Source organism: Gastrolobium bilobum, unplaced genomic scaffold, assembly GCF_033153095.1.
Source record: "Gastrolobium bilobum isolate Gb01-03AN ecotype WA unplaced genomic scaffold, APGP_CSIRO_Gbil_v1 utg35675, whole genome shotgun sequence".
NCBI classification, from domain to species: Eukaryota; Viridiplantae; Streptophyta; class Magnoliopsida; order Fabales; family Fabaceae; genus Gastrolobium; species Gastrolobium bilobum.
Window position 1 is genome coordinate 52,076 of NW_026895600.1, and position 17,491 is coordinate 69,566.

At 32.9% G+C, this 17,491-nt stretch overlaps 1 protein-coding gene across 1 annotated transcript; it reads left to right on the forward strand.

The window, feature by feature from the left end:
- The first annotated feature begins 1,989 nt into the window (after positions 1 to 1,989).
- On the forward strand, positions 1,990 to 4,329 carry LOC133318666 (large ribosomal subunit protein mL101 (rPPR4)). The gene is made up of 2 exons (XM_061520715.1): positions 1,990 to 2,314; positions 2,882 to 4,329. Exons 1-2 carry the CDS (start codon positions 2,087 to 2,089, stop codon positions 4,124 to 4,126), a joined length of 1,473 nt encoding a protein of 490 aa, XP_061376699.1. The 5' UTR covers positions 1,990 to 2,086; the 3' UTR covers positions 4,127 to 4,329.
- The last annotated feature ends 13,162 nt before the right edge of the window (positions 4,330 to 17,491 follow it).

A 17,491-nucleotide genomic window follows, 5' to 3' on the forward strand; every position in this document is an offset into this window, starting at 1 on the left:
TACTTTCACATGGCCTGGCCTATAAGCCTACAGGCCGACCTATATTAAATTATTTATTTAAAAGAAAATAGAATACTATTGTTAACCAAGGAAAAAATTCGTGATAAAAATAAGATATACTTGGGACAAGTATGCCTTGAAGAAAAAACAAAATATATAAATTTAATCAATTGTAATTATTTATAACTTAATTATATTCGATTATATTTTAATAGAAATCTAACTTTATTTCTTATATTGGAGAAACCAACATCTCAGCACGTTAAATTGTGTATATGAATATATTAAAAGATTTTTGGTAAAAGTTATACTTACTATATGCATCATGATGTGTTTGTTGGATTCATGTAATTATTTTAATTTACATAGTATGGATTTGTTTGTTGGATCTGATGAAATATATGTTATTTAGTTTGAGCATTTTGCTTTTAAAAATGACTTAAATGCAAATTGTATGAGTTTTGTTGTGATTCGTGATTCTGTTTGGACGTTGAAATTATGATTTTTGGTTTAACAACAGAATTTGAGTATTTTGTAAAGTTGATTCATTATTCTGTTTGGAAGTTAAAAATTAATAGGCTAATGGGCTAGGCCAGACCATTTGTTTTTTTATAAATGGGCCAAGTCAGGCTAATAGTTAGACTCGTAATCGGCTTGAGCCATGTCAAATTAAAAATTTGTGTCGTAGGCTTGGGCTTTTCGAGGCAAAGCTTGGCCCAGCTCAGCCAATTTTCACCCCTACCCATAAGTGTAAACCTAGTGAGAGTCTCTTCATGCTATAAATATGCTAATTGAATTGACATACAAGATTTACACGAAAAACCCAATTGGAAAAAACACGGAAAAAAATATAAAATATTTTCATTAAATGAAATAAATTATAACATCTCTCTAATTAAAAGGACAGAAGAATGTCACTCTTTCTTGAATTAGAAGAATACACCACACTCTTAGAAAATACTCAAAAGACACTATATATTTTTCTTTGAGTTTAGGATGGTTAGAACTAAAGAAAATGATATATATTTATAGGTGAATTCCTTCCATATTCAATCCGTGTACGTGCAACTCCAAATGCACTTTTCTTAAGGTGAAGCGTGACTTGCCATTTTTCCTTACTTTAGCCGGATAAAGTGACTTTACATTTCATCATGGCTTGCGTCAACAATCAAAATAAAAAGATTTAAAAGTCTAAATTAAGCTATTAAATTACATATAAACTTAAAATATATTATACAAACATTTGATTTTAACTATTAAAAAATAAAATTGTTAGCAATTTTTTTTTTTTATAGATTAATACTATTAATTTAATTCAAAATTCCAATATTTTACTCCCTCTTTCAAATTCAATCCACACTGGCACAACATCCACATTCATTATATGAATTAATAAGGGACAAAACTCTCAGACAAGAAAAACATAACGTAATTATAATTAAATTGGGCAATCAGCATGATTGGGATCTATGAAGTACCGACACTTCAAAAACTCCAACGTGTCGTATTCGATACTCCGACATTTTCTGACACTCCAACGCACGTTGTAGGAACTAAACATTTTTTTTCCAGAGGTTGCGTTGCATTTTTAGTTCTAACTATTAGATTCGTTGGAATACTATTACTATTTTATTGAATTTAATATAAATATTTGTGATATTTTATGTTTCTTTGCAAAATTAATGAGTATTATAAGTTTAACTTTGCTTTTTTGTTAAATTATTGAATATTTAATACAATATACGCAATATAAATTAAAAATATTATTTAATATCAAAATATCTCAAAATTTAATATTTTTTAAAATTAACACATCAGAATATCATCTTCCATACCTCATGGGTGCTACATAAATTGGGACAAAACTTATCGGACCAGAATAGCATTCATTGTAAATTGTAACGTTGGCGCGTTTAAAACATAGTTTCCAAGTCGGGCCTTCATGCCCCACCCATTTTGGGCCTTGTGGGCTGCTCTCCCAGAGCCCGATCCTTTCTTCTTCTTCTTCTTCTTCAGTTAGGGTTTTGGGTTTGGTTTCTCGGACTGTGAGTACGAAGAAAGAACCGGTAACTGAAATCTCGCGAAAATGTCAGTGATGCAACGATACGGACGCAGCAAGAGCGTGGTGAAGCGATCAAAGAAATACTTGGAGGAAGCACTTTACCTTAAGCTTTTCAAAGATGGTAGCTCCCAGCTCAGCGTTCGTCAGCAGCTCAACCAATTCATCACGAGCGGAAAGCGCGTTTACAAATGGGAGGTTGGCGATACCCTCAAGAAGCTTCGCAACCGCAAGCTCTATCACCCTGCTCTCAAGGTTATGTTTAATTCTTAATGTTTTGAAACAGAGCATGTTAATGATCAAAATGGATCTATTCCTTGTTTTAACTTTTGATTCTTCTTTGTTAGTAACTTTGGGTTTGGATCTGGTATGCAGTTATTCTTATTATTTTATTATTATTATGGGATGTTGCTAGCATTTTGATATACCATTTCCGTGTTTTAGTTCTTGGGAGTGAGATTGGGTAAAAGTGTTGTGATTTATGAATGTGGATGCATGAAAGGCGTGGAACCTGGTTGTGAACTAATGATAGGAATTGCAAGCAACTTATTCACACACACGCACAATAGACTGGTAAAATTTTCATCTTAATTTTAAAGAAAATGAGAGTATCAAAATTACTTAAAAAAAAAAGAAGAAGAAGAAGAAGAAGATGTTTCTCTTTGTAATAATTATTTCAAATTCAAGTAACGAATTGACTTGGCTGATTGTAATTCTATTATGTGTTGTCGATTATGCACTTTTATTCATAGTTAGCACTAGCAGACTATATTTTTCCTTAACTTTTATTCATGGAAATATGCACTTTTTCTCGTGTTACAGCTATCGGAAACCATGGCTAAGAGGAACATGAACAAAACCGTTAGTGACCATGCTATACATCTTGATCTGCTTGCAAAAGCTCGAGGTATTGCTGCTGCTGAAAATTATTTTGTTAATCTCCCTGAATCTGCAAAAAATCATCTATGTTATGGTGCCCTTCTCAACTGTTACTGCAAGGAATTGATGACTGAAAAAGCAGAAGGTCTCATGGAAAAGATGAAGGAGCTTAGCCTTCCTTTAAGTTCCATGTCTTACAACAGCCTTATGACTCTATACACAAAAGTAGGGCAACCGGATAAGATTCCGTCCATCATACAGGAAATGAAGTCTAGCAATATTATGCTAGATTCTTACACATATAATGTCTGGATGAGAGCTCTTGCTGCTGTTAATGATATTTCTGGTGTTGAAAGGGTTATTGACGAGATGAAGAGGGATGGTCGAGTTGCTGGGGATTGGACAACATATAGCAACTTAGCATCTATTTTTGTTGATGCTGGCATGTTTCAGAAGGCAGAAGTGGCACTTAAGGAATTGGAGAAGAGAAATGCTTGCAAAGATCTTTCAGCTTACCAGTTTCTATTAACATTGTATGGGCGAACAGGTAACATATATGAGGTTTATAGAGTCTGGCGTTCTCTTAGGCTGGCATTTCCTAAAACTGCAAACATAAGCTATCTGAATATGATTCAGGTGTTGGTTAACTTGAAAGATCTCCCAGGAGCAGAAAAATGTTTCCGGGAATGGGAATCTCGATGCCCCACTTATGATATTCGAGTTGTAAATGCTCTGATAGGGGCATATGTGAAATTAGATATGCTTGAGAAGGCTGAAGAGCTCAAGGAGCGCGCTCGGAGGAGGGGAACTAAGCCTAATGTTAAAACCTGGGAAATCTTTCTGGATTACCATTTGCAAAAAGGAGACTTTAAGTTGGCAGTAGACTATCTAGGCAAAGCAATATCAATCGGTAGAGGGAATGGTGAGAAGTGGGTTCCATCATCAGAGACAATTGGTGTTATGATGAGGCATTTTGAGCAAGAGAAGGATGTTGATGGTGCAGAAGAATTTCTAGAGATCTTGAAGAAATCTGTGGATTCTCTAGGGACGGAGGTGTTTGAATCCTTGATTAGAACCTACGCAGGTGCTGGTAGGACCAGTTCTTCTATGCAACGGCGATTGAAGATGGAGAATGTGGATGTGAGTCAAGAAACCCAGAAGTTGCTTGAGGCTATCTCTGTGGAGTGATTCATGATACTTCCATCCTTGAAGTCTCGATTGCTGTAAATTGAGATGCTGTGATTTTCTTCACATTTTGCCTTGGCAATAAAATTTGGCATTTCAATTTAAACCTTTTGGAAGTGCGCATGCTAAATAGACCTTTGAGGGCCTCATATTTGGTTATTAAATTTTGAAATGCTGCGGCGGCTGCATAAATTTGCCTCACTCTGAATCCTCTCTTTGTACTAGTCAAAGGAAAGTGCATCACAAATAGGGATTTAACACAAGCATAAATTTTTTCAGCCAATGAAAGGTGTGTTCAGAACATAGACACTTGATGCCTGAGTAAATGGATAAATAGGAAAATAGTAATAAAGTCATTAAATATATAAGGGTTTAATATTTTTGTTTTTGCTGCCATATATGAGGGACATTGACCGTATTATCCCGTTTGTGAGAATAATATATCTGAATGTCACACCTTTGAAAAAATATATTACACTGCCACGACACCATAGTTGCTGAGATACTCAGCTACTATGGACCAGACACGTGGCACTTCCCCGGAGGCTGGAAAAGCCTAGGAGGCCTGGTTGCCCAAAGTAGCTATCTTATGTAGCGACTTTGGGTTGGTTAAGACACTTGTCACTCATTTGATCAAAGTAGCCGTGATACGCAGTGACTACGGTATACTTTTTCTGATGATTCAAAGTCGTTGGATAAGGAAGCTAATTTGGCCTACTAAATAGCCCTGCCCGTTGCAGGACCAAAGTAGCTAACATAGGTAGCTACTTTGGTCTTATATTTTGGTTCAGTCATATCTGTGTTATTTTTTTATTTTTTCATTTTTTTTACATTAATTTAAAATAAAAAATGTAATATTAAGTATCTTATCGTTTATCGTAACTAATACGCTGCTGGGTAAGAAAAATAATTCATATCAAATAACTTATGGTTTAATCTTATGCTAAGAGAAAAAATAAAATATAAAAAATTTAAATATCATTTATCTTAATATTTCGAGTACCCAAAATTAATTACAATTAAATTAAATATATACAACACAAATATTGAATAAAATATTAAAATCCATTATAAAACTAATTCATTTAAGAAAAATAATTCATATTGAATAATTCTAAAATATTGAACAATTAAATATATATACCCAAATATAGTTACATCATAGCTTACATCATAATTACTTCCGACAAAACACACTTCAATCCAAAATTTAAAAAAGTAGCTTTTTGACCAAACGCACTACAATCCAAAATGATAAAGCAACTTTTGACTGTAGTACACAACAACCCAAATTATTAAAATAACTTTTGACTAAAGTAGCTTTTCTGCAAGAATAATTGGCTGGGTGTTAGATTGAGCTCTTTCCTTTCTTTGGAATTAAGACTACCATAGAAAATATGATACTAAGGCTAATCAGTTTTGATCTTTTCTTGCATAATCTTATTCATAACCTTTGCATTAGGATCTTGAGAATTTTCAAAGTAAGGATTGAACTCTCCAGGACTAATTGGTTCATCAACAATATTGTGAAAAAGAATTTCTTTTAGGCCTTGTGAGGAACTTGGGTCGATTGGGTCAGGATATATAACAATATATCCATTTATCTCCTTCAGATGCTCATATAATTTGATCTTATAGCTTAGATCTATAAGATAGTCTTCAAATGTGTTCCATAGAAGTTATCTTAGTAAAGATAATGGACAACGTCAATAATGGTTACCTTAGTAATCTGTTAATATATCTTACCATTAATTTCTCGAGAATGGATGATATTGTCCAGTTCTCTTCTCCACTAAGATAATGGAGAAAATCATTCCAAGACTGTCCACAAATAGTATTCTTGTTTGTCTGGATCAGTGAGTGAGAATACTGTATATATCTAGTACCTTCAGAGCAATTGAGACGAATATTGAATTGTGATGCACCACATACCCCCAAGAGTGTCTTCACAACTTTAAGGTTAAAAACTCCAGGTGTGACATGTTTCTCACTTATGATTTTATGGAAGTAATAAAAATAATAATCTCTCGCAAATTTTTGAACCTTTTCAACTGAAGCTGATTATCCTAATTCAGGAGGAAAAGTTTTGTAAAATCTGACTATTTTGGGCAAAAGATTATTCATGAATATCAGAGGAAAACTATTTATCTTGGAAATAGCTTGAACAATATTGGGAGGTTTAAAGAGGTAATCTGGGACTGTTTTAAGGTTTCCTCTAACATATTTGACAGTGAAATAATAACTGGAAAACCAATCTTTTAGTCTAAGAATCTGATGATCTGGTGGCATTTTGTTTTTGAATTCCAGTATCTTTGGGAAGGATGAATTATCCCTATGGTCTTCAAAATTGTGACCTCGAAGATGGAAATCAAATTTCTTGATTCCATTTTTTACTGGCAATGCTTCTTTAAAAGTTGTGTGGTAATGCTTCTAAGAGTCTTTGAATAGTCCACAATAGTTTTTTTATGATCAACTTCTTTAATGAGAACAACACCCAAAAAATGATCACTAGCATTAGTTTGGAGAATTCTTTTGTTTGTTCCTGGAATTTTCAAAGTAGGAGGATTTTGAGCTATCTTCTTGAGCTCTTTAATTGCTTTGGTCTGGTTAGGACTCCAAGGAGAAAGATTCTTTTTCAACAGTTTGGAAAGTTAGCTGGTGTGTTTGACTGCATAAGGAATGAAATCTCGGATGTAGTTGAGAATTCCACAAAATTGTTGAACTTCTTTGACTGTAAGATTATCATCAGGGAACTTGAGAAGTTCTTCAGCAATGTGTGGCTGAGGTTGATACATTCTTTGAGAGAAATGCATGCCCAGAAAATTAATTTTAGATTGGGCTAAGTAAATCTTCTTCTCAGCTAGCATGATTCCATACTTTTGAACTATTTCAACAAATTTATTAAGCAACCTTTTGTGAGTCTCTATATCTTTTGAGAATAGTAGAATGTCATCAATGTAAATAAGTATACTCTCTAAGATAAGATCAAATATCCTGGTCATCGCCTTTTGGAACAGTGAAGGGGAAACTTTGAGATCGAAAGAGAATACCTTCCTTTGGTATTATGCCTTTGGAATACAAAACGCAATTTTGTATCAAACAACAAGATCAATACCAAGTTGCTAGAATCCAGATTTGATATCAAACTTGGAACAAACATGAGCATCTTTGATCAGTACTGGAGCTGCTAAGGGTTTTGGGATAACAAATTTATCATCTTGCAGGAAATGGTTGAGTGGCTTGTACTGAATCACTAACCTCTTTTTACCTCGAAGTTTTTCTGATTTTTTTTCTACATAAAAATCTTGACATGCCTATTGAGATTTAGTTGATTCAATCAGACCTTGTCTTAGGAGTTCTTAGCATTCTTTTCTAGCAAATTGGAGATTTGAAGGAGTTATTCTTGGATGTGTCGCCTTCGTAGGATAAATATCTTCATTCAACTTAAAGGGAAGTTGGATGAAAATCTTATCATTTTTTCATAAAGGATTAGGATGAAAAAAATCCTTCATGATTGTCAGTACAAAGACGCTTGAGTCTTTCTTTGATATGGTTGAGATCAAGTGGTGCTTTATAGAGTGCATACAATCTCATTGTCTCTGAATAAGATTTGAACTTCATGTAATAAGAGAATCTGGAGTCTATGAGCAGCAAAATAGGCATCCATGCCAATAAGAATATCTTTGTTTGGCAGTTTAATTCCAATGATTTTGGTCTAAACAATGCATTCTTGGAAACTTTTTATCCCAATAGGATGTTTGGTGACCAATTCAGTTTTGAAAATCTTTCCACTAGCTGCAACAAAATAAACAGGTTCTTTTTACAATAGAGGTAGGATCTTTGGATCCATCATAGATTTCTGAATGCCAGTATCCATAAAAACAATTGCCTTTTTTGGATGCTCAAATATGGATAGAAGAATTTGAACTTCTGCAGAGGCTTATGGTATAACATGGTTGATATGATGAAACTCCAGGTACTAAAAAGATTGGGATATCATCTTCTGATAGACTAAATTCACAGGGAAAATCCTGTAGAGCAAAGATTGTTTTTTCATTCCTAGAACTTGTTTAGAATACAATGATTATGCATCATCATCATTAAGATGTAATGCATTAATCATCTACACTGCTTTATTAGATTTGTTGGGGTAAATTTTTGCAATTGGCCTTTCTTCTTGGAAATAAAGCATCTTTGTCTTTGCTTTTTTCCCTTAATTTTTTTCTTCTTGAAGAACATGAAGTTCTTTTTTTTTTTTTTCCTTTTTCTCAAATCTCTTGAGTTTGTTTTTCTTCTTCAAAGAACAATTGCAGCTGCTACCATATTTACACTTTATCTCCAAGTATGACTTTTTGCAAGATTTGGACTATTTTGGTTACTGCTTTATCACACCAGTGATGTATTTGTGTTGCTTGCAAAGCTTGTCAACTGCCTCCAGAGTCATTTGATGAATTTGTCCCATTATAATAGTTGTAAAATCTTTGTTTTGTGCTACAGTCATGCGGTTAAGTTCGGGTTGAATATGTTTTGGCAAAGAAGCCACAATTTTTTAGGCTGGAATCATTATATCCGTTTAACAAATAAAATCTTTGCATCATCCTTTTGAAATGCATTTCTGTATCTTTAATCTTGAGAGAATAACATCTTATCTTAAAATACTTTTATCTGAACTTTTTATTAAGAATATCTCTATCACCAATAAATTCTTGATGGAGTATGCCTAACACAGCTGCGACTATAGTGAGATTGTGAAGTTGGTCTTACTTCACACTTCCAAGATTATAGTACCATTCTTTTAAAGGTCCAGTCATTTTGTAACAAAATTCCTTAATGACTTTGTATGGATCAACATCAGCTGCTAGTAGTTTGGTATCAATTCAGGATCCAAATTCTAAGAGCCTTTTTCTCTATTGGTTGGAGGAATATCATCAAGTGTAAACCATGTTCCTCCTGTAGACCTTTTCCCTTGGTATTATTTAGAAACACCTTCTGTTTCAGAATCAAGAGAATCATACCATGACTCAACTCTTGATTCTGCAGTTCTAGGCATGAATATGCCTGTAAGATCAGCAAAATGAGTTCTTGAAGATCCTAATATAGAATCATAAGTTTAAGAGTGATCTTCTTCATTGATTGGATTTTCTGTTTCTGGGTCAAAGAAACTGGCTATTGAATTTCTTTGTTTAGAGGAACTGGTTTTAGATGATTCATCTATTTTGATTTTAGAAGATATGTCATCTTTTAAGGTTACAGGATCCTGAGTTTCATTTTCAGATGAGTCAGAAATACTTTTATGGAAGATTGGACATATCCTTTTATATTCGGTTTCCTAGTGGAGATCAACCTAGAAATACTCTTAATTACAGATCTTTGTCGTATAAAGATGTTATAGGGATTTTGAAACAGTGGCACTGTTTCCAGTATCTTGGCATCTTCAGGGAGTTAGGAATATTCTATAAGATTCCCTATTTTGGAAGAGGATTTGTATGGAATGTGTTTAGGAAGTGAATGGGAAGACTGAAGCATGATCAGTTGGCTATTATCAATGTCTGGGTTTTCCATGATTGGAGTTTTGTTTCTTTCCTACTCACATTTATATAATATTATCACCATTCTCACCCTTTCTCTGGAAAAACTGTGAGGTTTCTCCATATCGCCTTCGTCAGAGGCTCTGATACCATTCTCATTGAGTTGCATTGCAACTCACCCAACCTTAATTATATATTTTTGTAGGTATAGTCATAGAGTCAACTTTTGATTTTACTCCTCCGGTTTAATCGTGGGAGTTTGTTTGGGTACCTGTGGTACTTCATTCATAACCAAGTTTTTCCTTACAATGATTTATGTTGCTGCTGACAAGATAAATTAAGCTGATTCACCAAATACTTGATAAGATTATATACGATAATCTATCCTATTTTGTCATTTTTATTAGACAACCAGTCTAGCCCAAGTGTATTATTATTGGTTGTTTGTAAGGAATGAAATTCGATCTAAAGAGTTGGATTTTTCATACTACTCTTAGATTCAGGTCCCATTATTAATATATATATATATGGACTATTCATCCACTACTTATTAGAGCAGTCAAAACGGGCTAGCCTAGCCCATTTAACCCTAGCCTGTGTGGGTTAGGGCCAAAAAGCCCACAATCATATAGGCTTGCATGGGCCAAAAGAGGGTTAGGGCCAGCCCGTGGGACTTTCAAAAATTTAATATGCATTTATCTTTGTTAAAAAAAGGCCATACGTGATTAAACTATCCTTGGTCATGATAACAAAATATCAAAAGAGGAAATGAAAGGCAACATATCATAGATAGTATATAAAATAAAGCAATGTCTAGCAATCTAACAACATTACAATTCTAAGGCAGACCAATTAAACAAGTTAAAAGACCATATAAAAATACAACTATCTACATACTTAACATCTCAGTTCCAAATAGATTGATGAAGAAATCATGCTACCTTATTGTGATAAAGTCATAAAACTAAACATAACTTAGTTTTCAGTTAACAGCCATATGAAATCAATCAAAAACAAATAGTTTAATATTTGGCAGTTTTGTTGATAGGGGACTTGTGAATGTGGGGGATGACACCACCACCAGCAATGATCCCTTTAATAAGGTTATCAAGCTCATCATCTCCCCTGATAGCATGCTGTAAATGCCTTGGTGTTATCCTCTTCACCTTGAGATCTTTGTCTACATTCCCCTGATAACAAGTTTGCTTTTTGATAGAGAATTAACTTGTAATCATACGATAGCTCTCAATAGTTAGAAAATCCATTCTCATGCACCAAACAACTGAGATAGTGATAAAAATGAAACAGAACTTTTCAGAAAGCAAAACTCTTATAGAATTTCACAACTACTCAAACTCAACAACAATAGTTGCAATAGGAGTAGGAACCTTTGCTACTGATAATACACACACACACACACACACACACACATAATTAAAAATAATATAAACTATAAAGGTCTATTAAGGCTCAAAGGGGAGTTATTAAATCAAAGAGTACATAAAAACAAGAATAGGTAGGAGAAAAATCAAACATTTTGCTTTTAGTACTGGTTTTTCAATTTCTTTGAATAATCGAAGCACGTTGATTCAATGATGAGCAGAGGCTGGTAAATACAGTGTAGAGAAGGCGAGAGAAATGAAGGACGCTGCAACTTAGAAGGCTAGTTACAAGGCAAATGCAACCAAGGAAACTATAACTTCTAACTATGAAGCTGCCAAGCAAAAATCACAAGTGAAAGATAGATTACAAGGTGGACAACACTGTGATGCTGAGCTTTGAGCTTGTCATCACCATATGTATTACTCTTCAATCTCTCACTAGTTTCTTGTTCTAATTTCTCCATCTCTAGCAAGTCTTTTGTCTGCACATGTAAACATTTTGCAATTCCTTTACCTGCTATTTTAAGGAAATGAGCCTTTATTCTAGTATACGAACTTTTAAAATCCTTTTCACAAAAATTGCATTTCCAAGATAAATTCCCTCCTGCTTCCGTTGTGGTGCCTACTTCGGTAACATTTCCATAATGGGTTCCTTAGAAATTCATCATCTCCACTACTTGCAATACTTGAATCCATTCTAAATAAAATAAAATTAAACACCATGAACAAAATAATTAATTATGCAAATATAGAACAATTAAATTAAAACAATTAAATATAGAACAATCAAATTATTACAATTACAATTTCTACTATTAGCATAAGCATTGTTTCCATTGTGGTGATTTTTAATTTAATTTAATTTCTAATTAGTACAATTTCAATTTCATCTTAGCACAACACAAACCAATTATTACAATTTCAATTTCAATTTCATCCATGATTTTTAATTTTATTTTATTTTTAATTACAATTTCAATTACTTGAACACGGATAACCCAGCGCAAAAACGATTTCATATTATACAAAAAGAAAAGAGAAAACACAAAATCCTCAGCATCAACAACAAAAGTTTTTCCTTGCAAGCTAAAGTGAAGCTTCATGAAACTCCAAATCACAACAAAAGGAAGAGCAATACGATAATAAAAAGAAAAAGGTAAAAAAAACCAAAAGATACCAAAAAAAAAGAAACGGGAAAGAGTAAAGCAGAGCGAGGAAGCAACAGAAGACCATAAAATGCATGGGAGAAATAAGGCAATAATTATTAGTTTATTAAAAAATAGTAAAAAAGAGCGAGAGAGCCGAGACCACCACAACTATTTTAACAGTAGACCGAACAAATTTATAAGTTATAACAAAAAAAAACTTCAAACTAGTGAATGAAAGAGACCACCACAGTGACTCAGATCAGTGAGAGAAAAGATTGAAAGAGAGCACAACGAGAGGCGGATGACAGAGACGGAGAGCCCAGACCAGTGAGACGCCGCCCCAGACCACAACAAGAGAGACGATAATGAAGGAAAGGAGAGAAAGAGATGGAGACGCGACGGTAGAGAGAGATCAAAGAAAGATAATGAAGGTTCGGTTTACGTTTTTTACTTTTTCTGGTTAGTGTACGTTTTTATTAAATCTTATTTTATTTTAATAATATTTAATTTTATTCATATATTTAATTTTTCTAAAATATTATTTTTTTTAAAATATTTTTTTTTTACGAAAATGGCATTTGACCGTGTCGGACACGGTCAAATTCGCGTGTCGAAATGGTCAACGTGTCGGAAAAGTTGACCACGTGTCGGACACCGTGTCAGAGCGTGTCGGTGTGTCAGACCCGACTCTTCCTATTTTCCCAAGTGTCCGTGCTTCCTTGCCTCTAATAGTGTAATGCAACACAATAAAAGAATTTGTTTCCATCTTTTTTCTTTTTTCTTTTTGTTAAAGAATTTTGCTTCCAATTTTATTAGTATCAGGTGATTAAAAATGGAATTGGGACTTTCCATGAGATAGAAAAAAACATATTTTATTAGGAAGGAACATACATTAATTCTACAGGGGACAACCAATTTTACACAGATAACACGAGATTATCCAATTCTTAAGAAACTCAGACAACCCAAATCAATTAAAAACAGTTGATCAATCCATGTGATTTTGATTTTAATTAACCAAACCCACAACTTAACTTTCAAGATTGTGTCAAAAAACAAAATCAACAAATATATGTTGTCAAATTCAAATTTAATTAGAAATGGCTCACTAAACAATAGTAAATGAAGAAAGACAAGAAACCACTCAATTCCTTGGATGCTTGACGAAATCAGAGATTACCAAGAAAGTAAAAAAAAAAATACTAAGATTAACTTTTACAACAGTCAAATTCGTACAAGGAATTTTCATATCATATAAAGCATTATTAAAGTAAGAATCACTCAAAGTATTGCTAAGACTTATGATATACCGTATTTTGAAAAACAAAATGAAAATGTTAAACTAAACCAAACAAATTACTAAATTGATCACATTTTTTCAACAAACCAATAAAAGAAAATAATTCAAAATATGGTTACTTAGAAAATGCTTACTTCTTCAATTTTGATCCTAATAGGAGTAGTCTAGCTTGCCAATCAGAGACAAACATAGTAAGAGATTGAAACTTTAGTTTCTAACTCACTGATTCTTTACCAAAGCACAAAGCACACCCACTAAAGAAAAACATGGAGAAGAGTCATCTTACCTTGAATAAGTAATGGTCGAGGTGCTGCTGCAACTCAGTGAATGCTTCTCAGACCCATTTCTGCTAGGATGCAAAGTCCAGTTTCTGAGAAGCGATGGTGTTCAACTCATCGCTGACACCTTCAATGCCTGGTTTTTTCTTGGCTGTACCATTAGTGAAAAGGGTTTGTTGAATTTGGGTGAAATGGGTCAAACTAGGGTTTTGAGTTACGATTTTGATTGATCTTCAAAATAGAATTGAAATGGTAAAGCTCAGTTTGGGCCCAAATTCTTAAACATTAATGAGCCAAAGTGAAGAGTATAAGTAACTAGTTGGCGACTACTACAAAGGGGAACGAGGATTTTTCCGAGAAAATTATGTATTACGAAGAGAAAGAAAGAGAGAGAGAGAGATGTAAATTGAGTTGGATATTTTTGATTTACAGACTAGCCCTAATATAACCCAATAAATGAAAGGGTCTTTGGGGTTACAGCTAAAATGACTCCACCATACATAGAGATAAAAAATTAAGATGACTCCACCATACATAAAGATAAAAAATTAATAGGACTTTGACATAGCTAAATAGGCTGATCCTAGGACTGTGACCCTTTTTGACAGGTCTACTACTGATTACTCCAACTGCATATTCATCTTACAAATATGTCCAAGTCCAAGAATAGAATTTTGAATCTGGGCAGGTATACACAATTATTGTGGTCTACTACTCTATATGATGATGGTACCGGCCCATGCAACAGGTTCGGTCTTAATGGAGGTATCCACAAGTCAACAAGCAGCGTATCCACGTGTTCATCATTTCTGAAAAAAAAATTCTTAGTTGCTCTTGTTAGTACCAAATTACTGATTAATGGACTAAGTAATAGTTTAATATAATGAGCAGGCTCAAAACCATATCTTAATGTAAAATTTTAAAATATTTTTCTTGTGTGTCCTTTCATTTATATTATGTTTACTTAATCATTTTCTAATGAATTAATGTGCTAAATTAAAAGGCCGCAAAAGGGAGCTACAATTTGATCCGGCATGGTGATGGATTTGACTCAACAAAACAATTGAAACAAAACTTTTTTCTGAAGCTAAGTCGATCATCATATGCATGCAACACTACATTGGGCAGCATTGGTTGAATTTTAACTGCTAAATCCACCTCCTACGGATTCGCCTGTGGTCCAAGTCATTAACATAGCACTCACTGAATCGTAAAGCTAGAGTACGCAGAGCCATATACGCAAGTCAATGACTTACTGTATATGATCTGGGCCAGTGCCACTAACTTATAATGGCCTTCCAAGTCAATTCTTTCTTTATTTGTTCGTGCTACATTAATAATTAGTCGGTTTTTTTTTTTTTGGGTTTCATTCATTATCATAGTTAATAAATGTAAACTAAATATATTTGTATGTTATACTATGTATAGTTGACAATCACGCAATGCTAGAATTAATTATAAGAATTAACGGGACAGCCTTATTTTCGTTTTGTTTATATTTTATGCAGAAACAATATGATTGCTTGTGTATAAGAATCATAAGAAACATTGCGTGAATAGTTAAATCATAGCTGCTGCTCTACTAACGTAAGCTTTAAGGAAAAGATAGCCAGTAATTAATGCGACATAACATGAATATGAATTTGGACATATTCACGTGGGAACATTATAATTCTACTTGGAAATATGAATGCGCCCATAATTAATAAAATAACCGAAGTATCGCTCTACTAATTATGGTTTTGGTCTGTGACAGTCTGTGCAATAATGTTATCAATTTGTGTTGGTTTGCTATGCTCTTTTTTTTTTTATGTTAATCTGACTTTAGATTACATGTGTTAAGAACAAAAATTAAGTTCATCTGAAGCACGTACATCCTTTTCAGCTGTTCCAATAAAAGTGTTGAACTTTGAAATCTTTTGCTGGTAGATATGTAAATTTGAAAACTTTTAAGGGTAGTGGATGTTCAATCATTGTAAGGAATTGCTACTCATATTATATATGTTATCACTTATCATTATTTCAATACGCACTTAATGAAATTCATTTACTAATAGTAAAATGCAATCGCTAGATAGTTAGATATATACTTTTAAGATCTAAGATATGCAGAGTTATGCTAATATTTCAGAAGTTCGATTGTGAAAGACCAATGAGGATCGAACATCCTTCATTTACTTTCTTCCACTTTGGAAACATATACCACGTGTATATTTTCTTTTATAAACCACATCTACACGTATTTTTCATGGGAGATAATTTTGTTCGAATCGGAAACATTCATACCATGATTGGACTAGTTCTACCAAAGAAATTCACAAAGACTTGAACTCAAGATATTGTTTAAACGAAATCAAGTATATACCACTTGAACCAACCACACATATATAACATGACAACTTATGGTTGAGGTTCTCAAAATTTAACAATATTATTATATGGGAAAAGTGTGTGTCATTTTAAATGATGTAAAGTTGTATCATTTCAAGAGAGAGAAAAAGATAGATAAATGAGGAGAGAGAGTTGACAAAAAACAAAAAACAAAGGTGTGGGTCCCACCTCTTTGTGAGAGTGAAAGGATATAAGTTGTGTTATTTAAAAGGATAAACATTTTTTCCTTATTATATATGATCATTGTATTTATTTTTAACAAATTAATTAGGCCCCTTTATTTCTTTTCTACCATTAACAAGTTGGTTATAATTTAATTACTTTTAACCCATTTTTTTTTATCTCTATTTGTTTTTTGAAAAAAAAATAAATCCGTTGTCATCTACCTGTCTGTCTCTTCATTTCTTGATTCTCACATTTTCACTGTAAGTTAATAACTTTCAAATTTTGTATTATATATATATATATATATATATATATATATATATATATATATATATATATATATATATATATATATATATATATAAGGGTAGGTTATATTTACAGTTTTTTGTTTACAAACTCTTACAAACTACACTAAGTATGACCAGTTTGTAAGAGTTTATGCAAGAGAAAAAATTGAGAAGGAGACAAGGAAGAGAGGAAGAGGGGAAGAGAAGAAAATTTTGAACCTTTATGTATGTATTGATCAATTGAGGGATCACAGTCCGTGTAGGACTTGTGAGATGACTGATTATATAAAAGGTGTCTATTAGATTTATGATATTGAGTGAGATCCTTATCTTCCAGAACAAAAAGTTTGTAAACATATCTTATCCCATATATATATATATATATATATATATATATATATATATATTTCAAATTTGACACCGGTGTCAAAAGATTCTACTTCATATATATATATAACCTCACCTGAGAGCCGTTAGATCAAAAAAGATCAACCACTCTGATTTGTGAGCATGTGACATCGTTGATCTTTTTTGATCTAACAGCTCTCAGATGATGTGTCAAATTTCAAATTTGATACCAGTGTCAAAGGATCCTACCTTATATATATATATATATATATATATATATATATATATATATATATAGGGTGAGGATCATTTTATACCAGTGTAAGTTACACTCATAATCTTGACCATTGATCCCAATTATATATAATGGCTCTAATTTTTTAGTAATATGAGCCATTGGATACAAGTGGATCAATGATCAAGATTGAATGAAAGACTTCTAACTCTTACACTAGTGTAAGAATATACTGCCCCATATATATATGTATATATATATATGGGTCAGGATCATTTTACACCAGTGTAAGTTACATTCTCA

Bases quoted from the DNA above. Each gene is read 5' to 3' on its own strand.
- LOC133318666 (XM_061520715.1), top strand. From the start codon at position 2,087: ATGTCAGTGATGCAACGATACGGACGCAGCAAGAGCGTGGTGAAGCGA. The intron at 2,315-2,881 runs GTTATGTTTAAT...CTCGTGTTACAG, and splicing joins TCTATCACCCTGCTCTCAAG to CTATCGGAAACCATGGCTAA.